General features: G+C 41.3%; 1 protein-coding gene across 1 annotated transcript in view; it reads right to left on the reverse strand.

The window, feature by feature from the left end:
* Positions 1–20,646, reverse strand: part of LOC133526862 (zinc finger RNA-binding protein) — a 32,263-nt gene extending 11,617 nt beyond the window's left edge. Inside the window, exons 1-15 of the mRNA XM_061863685.1 lie at positions 20,492–20,646; positions 20,151–20,290; positions 17,472–17,653; positions 16,747–16,870; positions 15,830–15,923; positions 14,155–14,278; positions 13,488–13,743; positions 10,953–11,260; positions 10,430–10,549; positions 9,433–9,528; positions 8,756–8,944; positions 7,777–7,862; positions 1,686–1,905; positions 1,481–1,604; positions 541–635 (exon numbers count right to left, since the gene is read on the reverse strand). Coding sequence (XP_061719669.1) covers positions 541–635; positions 1,481–1,604; positions 1,686–1,905; positions 7,777–7,862; positions 8,756–8,944; positions 9,433–9,528; positions 10,430–10,549; positions 10,953–11,260; positions 13,488–13,743; positions 14,155–14,278; positions 15,830–15,923; positions 16,747–16,870; positions 17,472–17,653; positions 20,151–20,290; positions 20,492–20,544 — 2,211 coding nt within the window. The 5' untranslated portion in view covers positions 20,545–20,646. The remainder of the gene's footprint in view (positions 1–540; positions 636–1,480; positions 1,605–1,685; positions 1,906–7,776; positions 7,863–8,755; positions 8,945–9,432; positions 9,529–10,429; positions 10,550–10,952; positions 11,261–13,487; positions 13,744–14,154; positions 14,279–15,829; positions 15,924–16,746; positions 16,871–17,471; positions 17,654–20,150; positions 20,291–20,491) is intronic.
* Positions 20,647–20,921: the final 275 nt, after the last annotated feature.

Genomic DNA, 20,921 nt, shown 5'->3' on the forward strand with positions numbered 1-20,921 from the left:
TTATTGCTCGCTCAAATGCACAAACAGAGCAATAAACGTGGCACAACTAACGAACTAAAGCTCAAACTGCGTTTCTTTGTTTCTATCACCTCCCATTTTCGGCTCAGTGCAATATCAACGGAAACGCAGCTTAACTGACCGAGCACTTGTAGCCACATGTTCAAGGGAGACGAAACAATCCATCGAGTTACTTTTGAGTAAAATTAAAATACTACATATCACAATAAAACAAAACAAACATGTGACTAAATAAAAATACGTGCGCACTCCAAGCGAGCCACAAAATAGGTTTCATTAAGTTTTTTAATAGATTGAGTGAGGTCAATAATGGGTAAAAAATCCAATAAATTTTATAGGCCACAGAAGTGATAGCATAACAAATGATTTTAACGGTGCTTAGGGGGCAACATCATTTGTTGTGACGCGCCATAGTCGACAGCGAGTCGGCATTCGAGTTATAATAGAATGAAAAAGAAAAGCTTTATTGGATAAATAGGGTAGTGGAGTGCGCACACGTTCAGTAAATGTGGGCGAATGTACCTGGAACCACTTGGCGTGCCGAAGGGCGGCCAACGCGTCCAAACACTTCTGCCGCGGTAGCACATCCTTGTCGTCTCGCTTTATGTCGCCACCCTCTAGCGACAACAACACAAAGGGTGTTTGACCATCAGAACATCGACGAAAACGGGGCAAACATGACACACTGCGCCTTCATCAACCGCGTTGGTCTTTCGAGGTGCGATCCACAGCGGATCACCGCCCGACACAAACGCTCTACAAACACTAAACATGACAGGGGACAGATTATATCACAACTCAACAATTAACCAATAAACTCAGAAAATAATAATCTATAACTATCTAAATTATTAATTGGTAAAATTATAGCTTACACTATGAGTGCCCTAAAACAGTGGGTAGATGGAAATAGAAAAATAAAGATAATATATACTAGTATAAAATAAAGTATTACTATATTTAAAAATGTTTGCTCCGTTTCAGTAGACAGAAATATACCACTGCGGAGACTGCGCACGTGATATATCATACGAGATGATCAAAAATCCTTTTCTTCTCGGCGCTTCTTATGCTACTCACACCTAAAAATAAGCTCAACACATTGCTCGGCAAGCCGAGCGGTAAACTTTGAACAAATTATCTTTTTTTTTCATTAAAAAATCATGATCATCAACGTGTGCAAACAAAAATTTAGAAAAATACATATATAATACAAAAATTATGTAGCACATAGATAGTTTGTTCTTAGAGTTCGTCCTCGAATGTATGACGATTTCGACGACCAATTTCAACCGGCTAGGGGCGCGGTCGGCCGGGATCGTCAACGTCAACTGCCGGAGATGGGCGAGTGAGATATGGTATTTTAAGATAAAATTCGCAAGTGGATCGAGAGTAGAATAGCTAGGGGAGGGGTGTGAAATTGGCGCAGTCGAAGATCGCGGCGGGACTTGGGGGGACTCACCTGTGGGCTCGCGCATCACGGCCGACGTGAGCGACACCAGCACGCTGCCGGTGCCGTCCGACACCTGCACGGCGCCCTCGGCCGGCAGCAGGTCCACCTTGTACTTGGGCTCGTCGCCGGGGCCCTGAGAACACACGAACGCACTCCCGTGAGAACGACGCTCTACGACTACGAGGAAGGAAGGTCCCTCGGGCGGCCGGCTCACCTTGACCTTAGCGAGATGCGCGGGCAGGTCGTGCGCCACGCGCTTGAGCAGCGTGACGGTGGGGCGGTCGTGGCACAGCACGACGAGGCGCACGTCGCGGTCGCCCTTGAGCAGCAGCCCCTTGGCTAGCAGGCCGACGCGCATCACGCCCTTCAGCGCGCGCGCGCCCTCCGCGCCCGCGCCGCCGGCGCCGCCCTCGCCCTCGCCCAGGAACGAGAACCTGAACACCGTAACCACATTTTATTTTGTCCTGGTCTCTATCAAAGGAACTATTTCTGTCGAGGTAGTTTGGCCCTAGAACACGGTGAGCCACTTCCTCCCTTGGTTAACAATCTACTATTTTGAAAATTGGGTTGAAAATGTATTCGGATGAAGTATAATAAATCGGCTAAGAGCATATCGGGCCATGCTCAGAGTAGGGTTCCGTAGTTACTTTTCCGTCATAATAAGCTAAACTGGAGCTTAAAGTATAGGAGATTATTAACCAAGGGATGAACTGTGGATATTACGTCTTTTTACTATGAAGGGGAAACTTTTTGCGATAACTCAAAAACAGCTAAACTGATCATGTCCGCTATAGTTTTCATTTAATGCCTTTATTAAGCTCTACTTCCACGATTTTTTTCATATTTTTTTGAGTTCAAAAGTTAGAGGGGGACACATTTTTTTTTTCTTTCGGAGCGATTATCTCCGAATATATTCTTTTTATCAAAAAATGTTTGTTGAAGACCCCAATTAGTTTTGAAAGACCTTTCAAACTGTAGGGTTGAAGCAAAAAAAAATTCACGCCCAGAGGTAGAGGTAAAAAATATTTTTTATTATATTTTATTCTACGACTTTGTCGGCTTTATTGATTTATATATCCATGCCAAAGTTCAGTTTTCTAGCACTAACAGACAGACGGACATGGCGAAACTATAAGGGTTCCTGGTTGACTACAGAACCCTAAAAATAAGTGACAAGTTGCCCACAGTAGTTTCCCAACTCCGAAGCTCGAATATTTGTTAAATTTTTCGGAAAACTTTTTTAAAGTTCCGTAGTCAACTAGGAACCCTTACAATTTCGCCACGTCCGTCCGCGGCTTAGCTCTGTGATCGTTAATTCGTTAGTGCTAAGAAGCTGCAATTTGGCATGGATACATAAATCATGCATGGCGACAGAACGGTAAAATGAAAACTACAAAATATTTTTTTTTTGGGCACGTCCCATGCCAAATGTGTTTCTTTAATATATAAATTATATTCTTTGCTTTAACCCAATGGTGTGGGCTTTCTTTGACTAGGTCTTTCAAAACGATTAAGGGTCTCCAACAACCATTTTTTGATAAAGTGAAGCAGCTGGTGACTATATATTACGGGTGTTTACTTATATTAAAGAAAAAACGAAAACTACCCAATTTATTAACCGTCGCAAAATACCTATAGATATCGGTTTTCGTCCACCCGATCATTGAACTCTTTTATAGATTTTGGGTAAGTATGCGCAATGGAATCTAATGTTTTGCAAATATCTTGACGACCGATAGACGTTGCAGTTTATTTAACAAATGGATTCGAGACTATGAATGTTTTTTTATTTTATGTAAATAAATTATATATATAAATAAATTGTTAACACACCGGTTTCGGTCCAAACATTTTTACGGAAGTTTAATGTCGTCCTTTTGTATCTAACTCGAGTCGATTTTGTAAAGTTTTTTCACATTATTTTGTGAACGTCGTTATATTCATTCATTTTTAAACACTTTACCACTAACAAATTATGTGACTCACTTTTTTAATTCTTGTCTAATTATTCAGAATGAAAAAAAAAAAAAAAATGCATTCCCGCGCGTACTTGAAAAAAATACTTAGGTAAAAGGTATGTTTGCAAACAAATGACAACATGGCGTGCGGAGTGCGTGCGTATTCGTCAAACGGGCTAGGCGCGCCGCTCCAATTTTACGTCTTTCTTCATAGAACATCTTCTGTTTCACGTGCGGAACTGTGGCATAACTTCTCTTTTGCTCTTATAGAATTTCCTATTGATTCTATGTACTAAATATTTTTTCATAGGAGCGCAATCCAAAGCGCTCCGCTTCGCGCGTTAATTATGAAATACAACAAGTAGGCGAATAGTCATAGGCTGTCTATAAACTTATACCCCCTTATTCATAAACGTGTACTTAAGTTACGATGCCGCTAATAATAGTTTGTCCCTTTCCATCATACCAATACGTCGGGGTAAGGGACAAACGATTATTAGCGGCATCGTAACTTTAGTACACGTTTATGAATAAGGGGGATAATGAATAATAATTACTTATTTAACTATTATTGACTTGTTTACGATAGATACATTAATTAGGAACAAGTAGTATTATATTAATTAGGTACTATAATTTCATTATGATTATTTATGGGACTACACTGCACAAGTGCTCTTTAAGGCGGGCCGCTAGTGTAGTGAATAATTCCGGAAATCCCCCTCTAGTTTGAGTCCAAAAAATATGAAAAAAATAAACGGAAAACAAAAGCTTAATAATTACTTTCAATGAAAACTATAGCGAACATAATCGGCCCAGCCGTTTTTGAGTTATTGCGAAGTCTTCTCTCGTTAATAAAAAGAGGTACAAAGCGCCGCGAAGGTACTCCCTTATGCTTGTACTTAGGTCATACTGAAAGTTCCTGGAATCTTAAAAAATCCCTGCCATAATTTTCAAACTGCATTCCTATAATCACAAATCATCACGGAACAAATTGTATCTAAAAATAGACAATAAGTTATATTTTCAACAAATAAACATTTTTATTGCGTGACCTTCCAGATGGGCCATGGTTCTTTGTGGCCGGGAGGTAAATGCTACGACACTGGTACATATATGTCTGGTGGTAGGCACCGCCTCTGCCAAAGTGAGCAATGAACAGGCTTAGGTCTCAGGTTGGCCGTTATAAACAGAGCATGGTCGAATGGGGACTGCTTCGTGGCCACTCTATCCAATGTGCTTGCGACTCTGCACTCCAAACCATGGCGCACCTGCTGGATGCACCGCGTGCCCGCACTCGTGCTCTGAATCTGACCTGAGAGATACCACGGTCCGGTCTGTCAGTACCGCTGCTTTCTGGGCATCCACTGTTTAGGAGAACCTCGACACGAGAGAAGATTGCGTGACCTCTAAATGGCTTATTCCAGAAACTTTCAGTATTACCCACGTAATTTATATAATACTTAATAATAGCCCCCATTTATCCTATTCTGAAAGAATCATAACTACGGAACCCTACACTAAGTATGGCTCGACATGCTCTTGGCCGATTTCATTTAACTAACTATTTATTAACAATAGCCACCCACTTCCCTGCTTCTCGCTTGCTTGCTTGTTTCTTGCTTACTAGCGTGGTTAGGTAATATGATAATGACGTAAACGTTTGCGTTCTCAAGTTCGGAGCGAAACCGAAATAATCCGGTATTTATCGGTATATTCCAAACCCTGCCCGACAAATTAAATGTTTTTTATTCTATATTCTTGCGGTGGGAAGCTCAATACGACGGCTCGCCTCTACAAGTTTAAACCAAAACAGCTTGGATTTGGTGTCAGAGGCGGGTGCGAAGCCGCTGTACACGCCACACGTTCATTTTTGACCAATTCAAATTTCGAAGTCTTAGTTAAACTTGACGTTAGAAACGCTTTTAACTCTATTGACCGAAGTACACTTCTACAGGAAATTAAAAACGAAATTCCGGAGATCCTTGAATACCTAACGCAATGTTATGGCACTCCATCTAAATTAATGTTTGGCGAAAAAGAAATCACCTCAAGCGTTGGATGCCAGCAGGGAGATCCCTTAGGGCCCGTTTTGTTTAGCCTCGCTATCCACCCCATAATTTCCCAGTTAACTTCTCAACTAAATATTTGGTATTTGGACGATGGGACCCTAGGAGGGATGGCATCTTCAGTTCTAAGCGACTTAAACACAGTTATTAAGCGTTTTTCTGAGATAGGCCTCATACTCAACTTCAATAAGTGTGAGGTTTTTGTTTCAGAAAAGCTGTCTGCCAGTGCTCAGGCCGACATTATTACAAGTTTTGAGCATGTTACGCCCAATTTCACCCTTCAAACCCGTGAATCCCTGACCCTACTTGGCGCACCCATATACGAGGATGGCATCCCTCCAGCCATAAATTCCAAATTAGACAATTTCCATGATTGTTCGGACTTACTTTTTAAAATTAACTCCCATATAGCCCTCTACATCCTACGCTTGTGCCTGTTCTCACCCAAATTCTTGTATATTCTACGTTGCTGCCCTATATGGAAATTTCCCCGTTTGACGTCCTGTATTGACAACACTCTAAAAAATTCAATCTGCAAAATTTTAAACATCTCATTAAATCCCCAAACCTGGTCCCAGGCTACTCTGCCTATCAAATATGGCGGGCTAGGCATCCGCTCCACGGGGGACCTGGCTCTCCCTGCTTTTCTCTCATCTGTCCATAGCACCGTCAGCCTCATCAGTGATATTCTTAATGTCATCAATCCCACTGATGTGGTAGTGGTGGGCTTAGCAGAGGCAGAGTCTACATGGGGAGCCAGATTTCCCGGCGAGAGCCCACCTACAGAAAAAACTAGCCAAGCTGCCTGGGACTCTGTAAATATAAAATCGATCCACACAACACTTTTGAACGACAGTTGTAACCCCAGCGAGCGCGCCCGATTATTGGCTGTATCTGAGCCAGAGTCAGGGCACTGGTTACACGCTTTGCCGTCGCGGAACATAGGATCTCTTTTAGACCCGGCCGCACTGCGTGTAGCCGTATGCCTCAGGCTCGGGCTAAAGATCTGCGAACCGCACCCCTGCTGCCGCTGCGGAGGCCCAGTAGAAGCCCTCGGACGCCATGGACTATATTGTCAGTCAAGTGCGGGCCGAAATTTCAGGCACGCGGCGCTCAATGATTTGATCCGCAGAGCTCTCGGCACAGTCAATATACCGGCAACCCTCGAACCAGTTGGCTTGTCAGCGGCGGACGGGAAAAGACCCGATGGATGCTCGCTTGTACCTTGGTTTTTGGGGCGGCCCTTGGCATGGGATGTGACCTGCGTGGATACATTGGCTCCGTCCCACGTCCAGGGCTCGTCCCGAAAACCGGGGACGGCTGCAGAAGACGCCCAACTTAACAAGTGCCGCAAATATGCATTTTTAAAAAACAATTACATATTTGCGGCACTTGCAGTTGAAACCTTTGGGCCGTGGTCATCGGACACCAAACAAGTCGTTAAAGAAATTTCTCACAAACTTGTGTGGGTGTCCGGCGACCTTCGTCCGGGGGAATACTTCGCTCAGCGGCTAAGTCTGGCAATTCAACAGGGAAATGCAGCAAGCGTTCTGGGGACGATGCCCCAGGCAACTCTAATGTAATTCAACTTAATGTACCTAATCTTGACGTGTAATTAATAAATAAATCTGTAAATAATCATTTCAACTACAATTTATTTTCGGCGACACTACAGCCAGATCAGATATATATGATCATTTTCAAGATGGCGCTGTTATTCTCATATATAAGGGTGACAGTTCGGTTTAGTATGAAAAATTTAGTTCCAATGAAATTCCGCAATATGGCGCGTGATCATATATTGCTGGTCAAGCTTCAACTACATTCTACTAAACTACTCTACAACTACAATACATATGCATATCAATGTACTTTTCCCACTCTACATGTAACTCACTTGTTGTTCCTTTCAATACCATCATCTCCCATTTGATCTATCTCCATCTTTATATCTTCTAGTTTAATTGGCCGCATTTTGAAGTTGCGACTTTGTTTACTGTGCCAATAGTGCAACAAAAAATAAATAAAAAGAAGCATACTCAACTATGAAGGAAATGAGGAACTAGATATTACATGAAATCTGTGCCTATTTAAAAACAAAACAAACAATGAATAAAGTAAGTATGAACCGGTACAAGTAACAGCAGGAGTCTTCCATACGAAAAAAAAAATAACCTTATGTAACAAGTAACTAAATAGTTAAGTCAAGAGTCTGGCTGTCAAGTCGGACGGAATAAAATCACTCTGAATCATCTATCGTAAAAAGGTGTTTGCTTACAGTTGGTTGTCGCGGCCGTCTTCCTTGCCATCTTTATTCTCATCTTTCTTATCCTCAGTCTTGACAGCCGCTTTGGCAGCACCAGCCTGTTAAAATAATGATTTTGAAAAAAAGTTGGTTTATAAATAAGTCACATTTGTAAGAGCAGCTTTCGGAGATGGAAATCATACCAAAAAAGAAGTGTTGCCTTAAATAAAATGAGGTAGTTCTGTTTTATTTATATTGGTAGTGATGAAATAGTAATTACAAATCCAAGTTTTCGACCTCGAAAGCCCTTCGGATCATTGTGTGTGTAATATACAGAACAGTGAGGGAAATTGTTATAACTCGTATCTCTTGTATATCGTTGATGAATCAGGCTGGTCCTCTGAATCCACAGCACTCTTTTTGGGGCCAGCAGTATGCGTGGTAGCATTTCTTTGTCAACCTGATCAGGCCGGTCGAAATTGTCATTTGATGGTGGATTATCAATGAATGGTTTTTCAATGTTGGCACACATCTCCGGTCCCGTATATTCTCGCAGGATTGACCATTGCTGTAGTTGCAAACAGCTGTGCATTTGAGTCCTGCTTTCCTGCTACCACAACTGCTGGTACAACCTTTACAAAAACTGAAAAAAATCCTAATATTTAAAGGATTTCCATGTACTTTACAATGATCTCAAGGGCTTTCGAGGTCGAAAACTTGGTTTTGTTATTACCATTTCATCACTACCAACATATTAAAAAAAAACAGAACTACCTCATTGATGTTAGGTAAAATGTACCAATTCCATGGGCTATGTGTATTTTGCTACTATACTATACCAAAGAAACCTTTCTGAATTGGTTGCAATTTTTTCATTGCTGGATATGGATTCCCTCATGGTGCCCCTTCGCATTCAGACTAGAGGTCCTCGGTGTTTAATCGCGGAGCACCTGTACCTGACAAGTGTTTGGTGAAGTTCAGGATGTGTAATAGTGAGTAGTTTTGTCGTCACCTTAGGCTTGGCCTGGTCGGCGAGCGCGTCGGAGAGCGACTTGAGCGCGCGCTCGGTGTGCGACACGAGGCGCTGCGTGTCGGCCAGCTGCTGCTCGCCGGGGTAGATCTCCGCGTGCTTGGCCACCACGTGCCGGTCGTCCGACGTCTCCGGCCGCCGCCCCACCGAGCCGTAGCCCATGCCCATGCCCTGCCAGACGAAAATAACGTAGATGCTGGTCACTCCAAAATTAACTAAGAGAGCTGTGGCTCTAAAGGTTATGGAATCTCGTGTTTTCACCTACGCCTCGCGGGACTTCTACACTATTCATTGAAGTTGTGAACTACATATCTATAGAAATCGTGAGTGAAAGTCAGTTCGAAGTAACTCTGCAACTTGGTAACCGACGAAGTCTGAAAGTCAAATTTCTTTGCATATATCGTCACTCTAGATTAGTACCATAGTGCGCAAACAAAATGTATATATTACGACTAAATTTTCCGCGTAATTAGTACGATTGTGAACTAAGGTGACGATATGCCTTTCACACTTTGTTGGTGTAAAGTTAGCATGGACAGCTTTGAATGACGCTCCGCTCGAATTACAGAATGTGAATCTAGCCTCAGCAATTCAGTTACTTCACCAGCACCACAAAGAGAAAAGTAAGGTGGTGAAGTGAAATGAAATGGTTTCAGTACCGGGTGGTGGTGGTGCAGCGGCGGCGGCACGGGGCCGCGCGGCCACCACGGCTCCATGCCGCCCTCCCAGTACGCGCGCTCGTCTTCCTCCATGCCCTGCGCATAACAACAACGGGTGAGCGGCCGGGAACGAAAGTCCGAGTGGCGCACTGACGGAATCACCACACTTCCAAACCCAACGTGCCGATCGGCAACTTTCTCATCGCGGCGGCAATGGTTACAATTCACTTCATTTAATACTAATATTTTTAGAAGGCATTGGTAGGATTTAAATTAGATGACATGGTCGAGCCGATTTCACGTCGATAAGTGTGGTGACTCTCTAACCCGCCCCACTAAAGCTCGGATCTATTATGATAAATGAGATCACATTTATAAATTCACTATTAGTTTTTATTTCTAAATTAAATAAGGAATCTTTGTAAAACTGGGGACTAAACACTTCTATGCTCCGTAAAACTTAGCACACATAAAAGATACATAGAAGGGATATTGTTGGAAGTGTCATTGAATTTTGGCCAGCATCAAAAACACTGATTAATTACGCATTTGCGTAAATTTTAATGTTATGACGATAGATCACACTATATTGAAACAAGTTGCATAGCACCAGACACAGACCAGAATCTGTCATATTATTATCATGTGCCAGTTTTGGAGGAGTCTTAAAGGTTAATCTTCAGTTTTTAAACTATCATATTAACACGTTTGTCTGTCTCATCATATAATAAGAGCCTCTGTTTGGGTTACACAACTCGACACCAACCCCTAGGTCCTACATTGAACGCACTTCGTTCTATTAGTCGGCACGTTATCCGATCCGATATCGGCTGGAGGCACTTGAGGGCTTCGAAACTGTTCCAATGAATTCAAATAGCATCTTAACAAAAACGTATGCGCGGCCGAATATATCCGAGTGGCTCCGCTTCTCAAGACGCTACCGGCTCGAGCAGATTCAGTAGTGAGAACCTGTTGCATTGACACTGGCAGTACTTACGTCGTGCATGCGACGGCGCGCCCACAGCTCGTCGCGGACCAGCATGCGTTGAGCCTTGGCCTCGGCCAGCTTGCGCTGGTGCATGGACGGCTTCACCTTCACCTCCAGGTCGGGTTGCACCTGCAAATAATAAACATATAAACACATGGTTCGTATGTGAAGTACCTATGATAAACGAAACCAGAGTTGGTGATCTAAGTTAACACCTACTTTATAATATGTTATAATAAACAGTATGTCATAACAAACTACATGACCACCCTCATTATGCTTTCATAATCATCCGACGCTCGGATCTCTTGGCAACTCCGAGGAGCGACCAGGCTCGACAAGCATCTCAAACCTTTTACTAAGTAATCACTGGATGGAATACATTTTTAACAACTGACCGTGAATTGATTCTGTTTAACAAGCCTAAACCTTTATACATGGCAACATTGAAATGATCGTACAATGACGAGAGGCCTAATATTTGGATTGTGTAGCTATGTGAACGTGGTCACCAAACTCTGCAAACACATACCTTTTTCTTGTACTGCAGACGATGGCGGCGACCCTTCATGTGCATCTCCTTGGCGTTGGGGTCGTTGAACTTGCAGTCGCACAGCTTGCAGTTGAAGGACAACGCCTTGCCGTCGTCGCCGCGCAGCTCCTCGATGTAGTCCTGCCCCACGGGCTGCACCTCCGGCTCGTCCGCGCCGTCGTCGTCCTTGTCCGAGTCCTTGTCTTTGTCTCCTTGGATGGATTTTTGCGGATTGGTGCCGGCCACCGTGCTAAGTCCTCCGGAAGCCACGAACGCGATCTTGGGCGTTCCGGCGACCGTCTTTTTGGCTGATAGATCGGAAATGTCAAATTTTCTCTTAGAGAGCGAGCGCTCGGCGTCGACTCGACGGCCCCGATTCGGGAGCGAGCGACTGACGTTCTCTAAAGTACTTTACTTGGCCAGTTGTTAACAATAAATAGGGGTAACATATACATGTTGGGCCTTTTCTACAGTTTAAAGAAATTTAATTTTGATTAGATGGTATTTCAATTTGATCATAGTGGTGCCGAATAGACGTTTACGGTATAAAAAAGGCCCATAATAACTCACACTCCATATCTGTACCGAGTGTCGATCGTTAACGTTTTGTTTTTAGCATTGTAAGAGAAAATTTGACTAGAAAATCAATCTAACTGCCGACTGTTCGTGCGTGGATACAGATATGACATTGTGGCATCGAGAGGATTTAGCACAGATGCAAGACAGACAAATATGTTCTCCATCAGACCATGTATTCTCTGGAGATCATATCTGAATTTCATTTACAATTTACGGACGCCATAATTAAAAATATGCTGCAAAATGCAATAAGAATATTTATGGTTTTGAAAAAGCTGTAATATAAGAGACAACCAAACGACGGTAAAGCATGTGTATGCAATTTATCGGGAGACTATAATTAAAATAAGTTTTTGGCAAAAATTTCATTTTTGGTACAAGCTTTTCGCTGACTGTACTTTTCTTTCCACAAGTAACTAATACTCATCGAGACAATTCTAAAAACCCCAAACACAATTAGGTTACGTTGGTTTATCACAGAGTTCCTATGGCCACCTCCTGTCTCCGTCATCAGATCATCTCGATGGTACCATAATATTGCATTGTCACCTGACATACATATGTATGCAAATTTTCAGCTTCATCGGAAACCAGGAAGTGGGTCAAATTTAACTTGCAAGATTTGATTACAAACAGACAACGGTCAGGTGAAAGTAAATAAAAGCTTGTAAAAAAAAAACACATTTAAAGCAGACATCTGATAAAATCATAAACTTCTTAATCAAATGCAATAAGAATATTTATGGTTTTGAAAAAGCTGTAATATAAGAGACAACCAAACGACGGTAAAGCATGTGTATGCAATTTATCGGGAGACTATAATTAAAATAAGTTTTTGGCAAAAATTTCATTTTTGGTACAAGCTTTTCGCTGACTGTACTTTTCTTTCCACAAGTAACTAATACTCATCGAGACAATTCTAAAAACCCCAAACACAATTAGGTTACGTTGGTTTATCACAGAGTTCCTATGGCCACCTCCTGTCTCCGTCATCAGATCATCTCGATGGTACCATAATATTGCATTGTCACCTGACATACATATGTATGCAAATTTTCAGCTTCATCGGAAACCGGGAAGTGGGTCAAATTTAACTTGCAAGATTTGATTACAAACAGACAACGGTCAGGTGAAAGTAAATAAAAGCTTGTAAAAAAAAAACACATTTAAAGCAGACATCTGATAAAATCATAAACTTCTTAATCTTTTACTTATACATATTAGTGCTCCAAAAAAATAGAATCGCCAAAATTACATTTTCACAATATGGGGTTGTAAGTCAGTGGCTAATTGATTCATAAAAACGGAAACATAAGTGGAACAAACGGTCACTGTGTCACAAACCAATTCTCAATATCATTTCTCTGAATGGATAAATGCGTGTAATATGGCAAGCGAATGAGGTTCACTACTGTATGTCACTAGGGTTTGCAATACGAATATTCAGATATTCAACTTATCCGAATATCCGCTAATAATAATATCCGAAAATATTCGAATAATACACCTCAGAATATCCGAATAAACGGATAATTTAGATAACACAGTAATAACGTTTTTAACTATGTTTTAATATAAATATAAGTATTAATATTTAAAAATATTAGTGGTAACACGTTGTAAAAAAAAAAAAATCTAGTGCTAACCACCAAATATCTGTTAACCTGTTGCTACCGGTGGGAACCTATAATTGGCTCTTTGTTATCTATATATATAACTATTGTACAATTTATAGCTGTTGGTTCGAATTATCCGAATAATAAAATCGGACGGATATTGCAAACCCTATATATCACCCAGATACCGAGACAGGCCAATTATGTCATCAAAATCCTTTTAACGAAACATAAGTGTTACCATCGAATATTATGTTAATTTAAGTAAATAATGTTGTAGCGAACAGTGAGTAGAGTTTAGTATGTGGGTGATGTGTTATGGTATGGTAAGGTAACCAACCTCCGCCCAGCTTGGTGGGCTCGGTGGAGGGGATGGGCTTGCCGAGCATGGTGTGCAGCTTGACGACCTTCTGGTGCTTGATGCCGCGCACGTGCGCCGCGTAGGCGTCGGCGCCGGTGCACGTGACGTCGCACAGCTCGCAGCGCAGCGCCGAGCCGCCCGCCGCGCGCCCCGCCGCCGCCGCGCCCGCCGCCGCCAGCTTCACGGCCGCCTCCTTCTTCTTGTGCTTCTGCCCCTCCAGGTGCTCCTTGTACGTCTGTACCCACACCCACAACGGCTCATATCGATGCTTCATCAATCCTACTTCCTACCCTACTCCACTAAATATTTCTGTGCGGTGCTCACTTCGAACAATACGTAATGACATCTAACCTCTCTAGCGATAAATTGTAATTATTATCCTCCTGTGCACACATGTTTAGTTATAGTCTAAATCTGAACTGTATGTTAATACTGTAATTTCCACTATTGTCTGTAACTTGTTTTGTGAGCCAAATAAATAAAATAAAAGGCCAGGGTATGGAAAGACTACACCGCATACGATCGAACACCGGTAGTTACGGTCCCATCGAAAGTATTTACTGTTCCAAAATATTTGTGTCAACGTCTGGTTTTGTTGCAATCGAGGGAAATAATCATTCTACACTTAATTGACTGAATAAAATACCTGAGGTCCAGCGCACGAGATACGGCAGACATCACAGTAGTGCAGCTGCTGCGCCTTCGGGGGCGGCTTTGGGCGCCGCGTTTGACCCGCGCCTACTCCACTCTTGTTGTAGTTCTTCCAACCACTGAGCCAACATGTAGATATTTAGAGTTAGTTGCTATCTTGTAACATTCAGTATTTTCGAAATAATGAGTCAATTATTCATCAATAACTAGGTAACTTTTTTTAACATATAAATAAAAAAAGAAGTAAAAGATAATATTGCTTTAGACATGCAAAAGTTAATTCTTATTACCAATATAATACAAAAAAAATTCTTTCCTTTGTTTTTTGTTTTCTTAAATTTCGGAAATATTAAAACACTGCGGTGTACACCACTAGGTACATAAGTACTGTTTTCACTGATTAAAATTAACACTTGTTTATACAGTAATACCCCGCTATACGCGACCCCGGATAACGCGGATTCGCTATAACGCAGTTTTTAAATTTTCGCGCTAAATTGCTCAGCTTTACGCGAGTGCACTATTGGTCACTGAAGTGATAGTATCTGATTGGTTATTTACTTGGCCGCGGCACATCGCGCCAGCTTGGATGGTAATCTACCTTCTAACTATAAATATTATTACGTTATTGGGCATTCGGCTTACTCTTCTTCTAGGAGGTAATGCTACTGGGGATTTCAAGCTAAAACCGTTGCTGGTCAATGAGAGGCACGAATAAGAGCACTCTACCAGTATTTTGGAGATCAAATCGAAAGGCGTGGGGTAGGCCAGAGAAGTTTTTCACAGACTGGTTGAAAACATGTTTCTGCCCAGAAGTCAAAGATTACTGCGTCAGAAATGGACTTCCACGGAAAGTCCTGTTGCTCCTGGATAACGCTCCTGGACATCCACTAACTTTGGATTCTCCGCGAGATTTAGAAGTTCAATTGATGTACCGGTAGGTATATATTACACCGGGTAAATATTACATCACTCTTGCAGCCCATGGATCAAGGTCGAAGATCCAGTTCTGTCATCAAGTGCTATCCAGGAAGCGTTGTAAAAAATATATTCAAGTATGGATCGTGATGTGGGTCGTATTTCATCAATACGTCAAACAATAAAAAACAGTGTTGCATGTTATGAAGAAATTTTGATGGAAGTAAAAAGCCACTCAGAAATCAATAGACTGTTATTTTATTAAAAAATAGCACTTTATGTTTTTTTTTTAAATGTAAAATGTTAAAATTTCTTTTAACTAGCGGTTTGATTGTAATTTCCTGAGTGAAACGTAAACAATTTTCTAATAAAAGCGGTTTTATTCTAAATTTGGTACTTTATTAAAAGGCCCCGATATACGCGAAATTCGCTTTACGCGATTTTCGCTGGAACGCATCTCTCGCGCAAAGCGGGGTATTACTGTAAATATAAGCTTTACTATAACTGAAGAGTCCAGTGTTTAAGCCAGAGTGAGCTGCCTTGCCGAAATCGCCTTGAATACTTGCAGCGAGAAGTTCATTCAAAAAAGCTACCCAGGTACAATCAACTGCACCATAGGCTACTGCACTGCGACTGGGAAGGCCACAGTCTATGCGGTCTATTTCAAGCATGGAAAATAAACTAAGCAAGGTGGCTCACTCAGTTTTAACCTGGCTATTGGATATTAATAAAATTGTCTATTTTGTACTCACCCGCCGCCTCCGGTCTTGTTCTGCTGGGCCACGTACATGGTAGCAGCGTTGTAGAGAGCTGTATCATAAGCAGAGGTGCCCCTGTTAGCCGTCTCTACAACAACCGCAATGCACACATAGTCACTGACGGGTCAAGCCATGCCGTGCTAGCGTCTACCATGGACTCAAGGGATGTTTAGGGAAACAAATTAATGAACTATGAAAAGGAATTATTAAAAAGAGCTTTTTTTAAGAATATGGTTAGTTAGTAGATTGCCACATATTTGAACAGAATGGCACCTTGAGTTCACCATGGCAGAAGGAATATTATTAGAAATAAAGGACTAAATTAAACTAATGAAATTGATTGTAAAATAATTATCTACAAAATATTAATTATGAACAGGAAAAATGTAGGGTTAAAGGTTGAAACTAAACGGCTAAATAACAAATACAAAATAATGGAGCAAACCAAATATTCCATGTTATGTCTGACTATGATGGTGTGCATTGTGGTTGTTACAATATTGTATGTACTCTATAAATATCATATAACTATAATGATTTGAATAACAAGAGTAGCACAGGTGTTCTAATAATATATAATAATATGTAACAAATATTTAATAAATATTGGATCGGATCAGACAATAAATTTAATGTTGTAATTTGAAAATATACCACGAATTTAATAACTATCATTACCAAATGAGCTATATATCTGCTAAGAAACTAATCACTCTAATGTTCATAAGCAAAACAACTTAATAATACTGGTACAAATGAGTTTGCCCATTCATTATATTTTCAGTTAGATCTTAGTATACCTTGGCAACTCTCTTGGCTTTACATTTAGTACAGATATGGTACCCGTTGGTTGTTTCAGTCCATGTCACGTAGGTAATATAATAGTCGTAGCAAGTCGTAGTAGCACTTACGTTTAGGGGTTTGCGCGGCGGGCTGCGTGTAGGGCTGCGCGGGATAGGAGGTGGCGGGCGTGGAGGACGAGTACACGGAGCCGTAGGGCTTGGCGCCCGCCGCGCCCGTGCCGCGCGCTCCGCCCTGCGGCCATGCCAAATGGCCACACACACGTTACGTATAATTAATGTTGCAAAACAAAAAATAACCAAATAAACGGTAACCTTATTTGAACTGATGTATTTGCTAGTATTTACCATAGGCACTAAAACATTCTTTCTTTCATAACATTTTTTGCCTCTGGTGAACACAAAAATAATCAAGTCAGATATAAAATGAAATGAACAAAAATTAAATAATAATAAATATTGAAATAAGGACTAATGGTACATGCAAGCATACAATAAAATTCTACTTTCAGCTGTGGAGAATAAATTATCTAGCTAGTATTTTATCCATAGTTGTCATGTAGGGTGTCACCAAGGGTGTAACATTTAGCTCACTATTGATCCTCGTAAAATGAAGTCACCACATGAGAGCAACTGTATTGCAGGTCATCACCAACTTCACAGGCTGCAAGGCGGTAGGGAGACTCCAAAGGGGGCATGAAATGCTTTTAGGCTTCACATAGCAGTACTTACACACTGACGCTTGTAAAATGTGCATACTAATTAATGGAGCAGTAAACTTAATCAATTAGCTACTTTAATTGACTGGTCTCTGATGTATAAATGAAGTGTCTTACCTGTGCGTAAGTTGCCTGCGTGGAATAGGTTGGCTTGGCGGCCGTGGTATCGTAGGTGGGCTGGGGCTGCGGCGGCGCGGCGGTGGGGTAGGCGGCGGCGGCCTGCTGGTAGTACGCGCTCTTGCTGGCGTCGTAGGCCGACGCTGCCGCCGCGGCCGCGTGAGCGTGCGCGTGAGCCGCTGCTGACCATACCAGGTGTTATTGTAGACCAATTACGAATCATATATTAGTACTAGAATAGCCTACGGTTAGGTCAGCTGCTATTGCTGGACAAAGTAATCAAAAGCAAAATTTCGGATATTTGTTTTAAATCACGTGTTTTTGGCTAGCATGACAGTTTTCAAGTTCTTGGTCAAGTTAATTATAAATAAATAAATATTATAAGGAACATCTTACACAAATTGACCAAGTCCCACGGTAAGCTTAACACATTCACTGCCGGGAACCCACCTGGTGGGCGCTCGTGAACTGTGTTCAGACGCCGGACAACCTGCTGAGCGGGTTGTTTTGTACGCAGCTAAAGACCACCGGTTTCTGGGGTAGTGCACCATTTTTTGTCTGGCAGTGAATGTGTTAAGGAATTGTAATGCCTATTTTACAATAAGTGACAGAGCTTTAATTATTTTGTATGAAATGTTTTATTAGTTCCCTTAAATGAATTTAGTCATACATCAAAGTTAATTGAATTCAAATTAAAACACCTGTATTGAACATTCTCCTGAGGAAACATAAGCATTTCAACAGTGCATACCTGATCATATTTAAGAGACTAATATTTTTCAGGTTTGGCTCAGTTTCAGAGTTAACTTTTTTTGGAAAAATTATTTATTAATAAGAGAATATTTAATAGTATGCTCATGGATTATCTTTCGGCATATGAGAGACTAGTCTAGGAATCCTCATTATGATGACAAACATCAAAGTCACAGGGAACACCAACCAGAAAATATTTTGATCGTTTAGGTTCAAGGTGCAAACTTTATCCACCACTTAGTTTAAGCAAAGAGAATTTGAAATAGAAGCGGATCGTCAAAGAAAACTTTGTAGCCACAGTTAATTTACTGCCATCTTTCAACTTGTTACAGACCCCAAGTCCTTTTCAGATCTCACATTTTTTTTAAATTCATGATTTACAATCACAAATCATACAATAACACTTGTTCTATACTATTAATTTTAGAAAAACCCTACAAAATTGTTGATGAAGTGTTTATTTGGAGGCTAGAGTTCTTTTGAGCTGTGCTTAAACTACTCGCCTAACAACTTAAGTTAGGTCCGAAAAGACTCAGAAGCTGAGTCGTGTAAAAACAATTAGAGTTCTTTAAATAAACATACAAGTTAACTTTAAGGCGCAGGGTAGGGCAAGGCATTCTCCGTACAAATCTTGTGCAAGTTTTATTCGTTAGTTTTGGCACTATAGCATTTAATTTCATTTTTTGCTTGTATATATTGGATATACACAGAACTTGATGTAGAAATTTTTCTTTATTGAAATAAATAAAAATACAAAAATAAATAATTAAAAAAAATAATACATCAAGACCTAGCTAATAGAAAAATAAGCATATTTACCAAAAATAATAACTGTAGCGCAAACACAAACGAAGAAAAACGCGCACAAAGTTACAAACTTTGTGCGTGTTTTTCTTCGTCTGTGGAAAGAGCTTGCCCTACCCTTTGCCTTAAATAGTTCCTAGATCAGGGATCAGAAAACATTTGAGAAAAAGAGCTCACCTCAAAAAAAAACCAGTTTTCGGAGGCTCAAATAGCCGCAAATATCGTTTCAGGGGACAACATGAAGTGTTCATTTTCACTTGAAGAGCCACTATTGTACCTTCAAAAGCCGGGTCCACACAGAGCGAGCATACGCGCGAGGCAAACACATGCGCCGCCTCGGCCGAGGCACGTCTACAGTGGCCGGTTTGTGCGTGAGGAAATTGCCTCGCACGTACGTGCTCGCTCGCTCGCTCTGTGTGGACCCGCCTAATGAAACGTATGTGGCTGGCAAGCTGTAGGTTGCCAACCCCTGACAACATTCCGACCCAACATATACAGGATTAGGTCATTGACAAGGGACAGTTGTAACTTGTAAAGTTGGTGAAATAAGTGCTTGGTCACCCTTTGTCATTTTGCTAAATTATTCCTGATAAGTATTTTTTTACCAAGTCTTGGTTGACCTAGATTACAATAAAAAGCCTATGACGAAAAATTTTCTAGACATGAATGTTTCCTAAACCTGATTAATTAAATCATTCGATAATCCAACTTAGTTACATTTAGTAGCAACAATAGAACCACAATTACTCTAATTCGTTCTGCAAAGCGGCATCGAGTATGATACGATTTTTCATACCTACAGGTGGGTAGTTTAAGGTATTATTTGTTAGTTATTCCACAATGAATCATAACTTCATAACGTTATCAGAGCCAATTGACGATTTCAAATTTCAATCACGAAATTATACACGAACGTCAAACCGTGCGAATCGGCCCGGTCTTTAACACATGTGAAATACCGCAGTTACAGTATTGATTGGTTATACCTGGCGGACAAAAGTTCCATTGTGTTTGTTTAATATTGGCTTCAGAATTAAAACCATGCACTTAATAAACAAACATCACAACAACGTCGGTCAAATCGGAGTTTTTAATGATTTTAGTAAATTACATTGCACTAACCTTGTGTAGCGGCCGCTGCCTGATATGCTGTGTCGTATCCTGTAGCAGCAGCGCGCTGGGTCCCGTACGTCGCGGCGGTCGCAGCCGGGGCTACAGCATACCCTGTCTGACCCCCGTAAGCCGCTCCAGCAGTCGCAGCACTAAAATCACATCATCAAAACTTCACAAAACTGAACACTCACGTATCCTAGAAAAACCCCACGATCAATACATACGAGACGCCATTTGATTGGAAACATGAGCGAGCACAAGGCCGCCCATCAATCTCAAATAGATCTCAAACCAAGCTTAATTTCACAAATTATCTAATTTATTCTTGTTAAATATACTATTATACATACCCGTACTGTGTTCCGCCGTGAGTAAAACCAAAATAATTATTTGCTGCCATCATTTACCAATTCTCCGCGTTGAAACAACAGACGCGTCAAGACGGAAAAGACCGGCAAGACGACGTAAGTATTGTCTTTGACAAATATGGCGGATAATTTGTCACAGACAAGTACAAACGGGTGCGTTCAGAAATCAAATTAACAGAGGGCCTACCACGAACACAGTAGTTCGCAAATTAAAAGGGAAAGATCCCCGCAATTTGCGAATTTCGGTTTTCCCGGTAGGCCCTCTGTGTTTCGCTTACACAAGTTAGCTCTTAAAGCGCCAATTAAATCCACACTTCCCGATATCGGGCTCGAAATCAGTCCCGATTTCGGGCCTGATAATCGTTTTCCGTTTCACGGAAAATCAGCATATCGTCAACAATACTTACTTGAA

Source organism: Cydia pomonella, chromosome 17 (assembly GCF_033807575.1).
Source record: "Cydia pomonella isolate Wapato2018A chromosome 17, ilCydPomo1, whole genome shotgun sequence".
Lineage (NCBI taxonomy): Eukaryota > Metazoa > Arthropoda > Insecta > Lepidoptera > Tortricidae > Cydia > Cydia pomonella.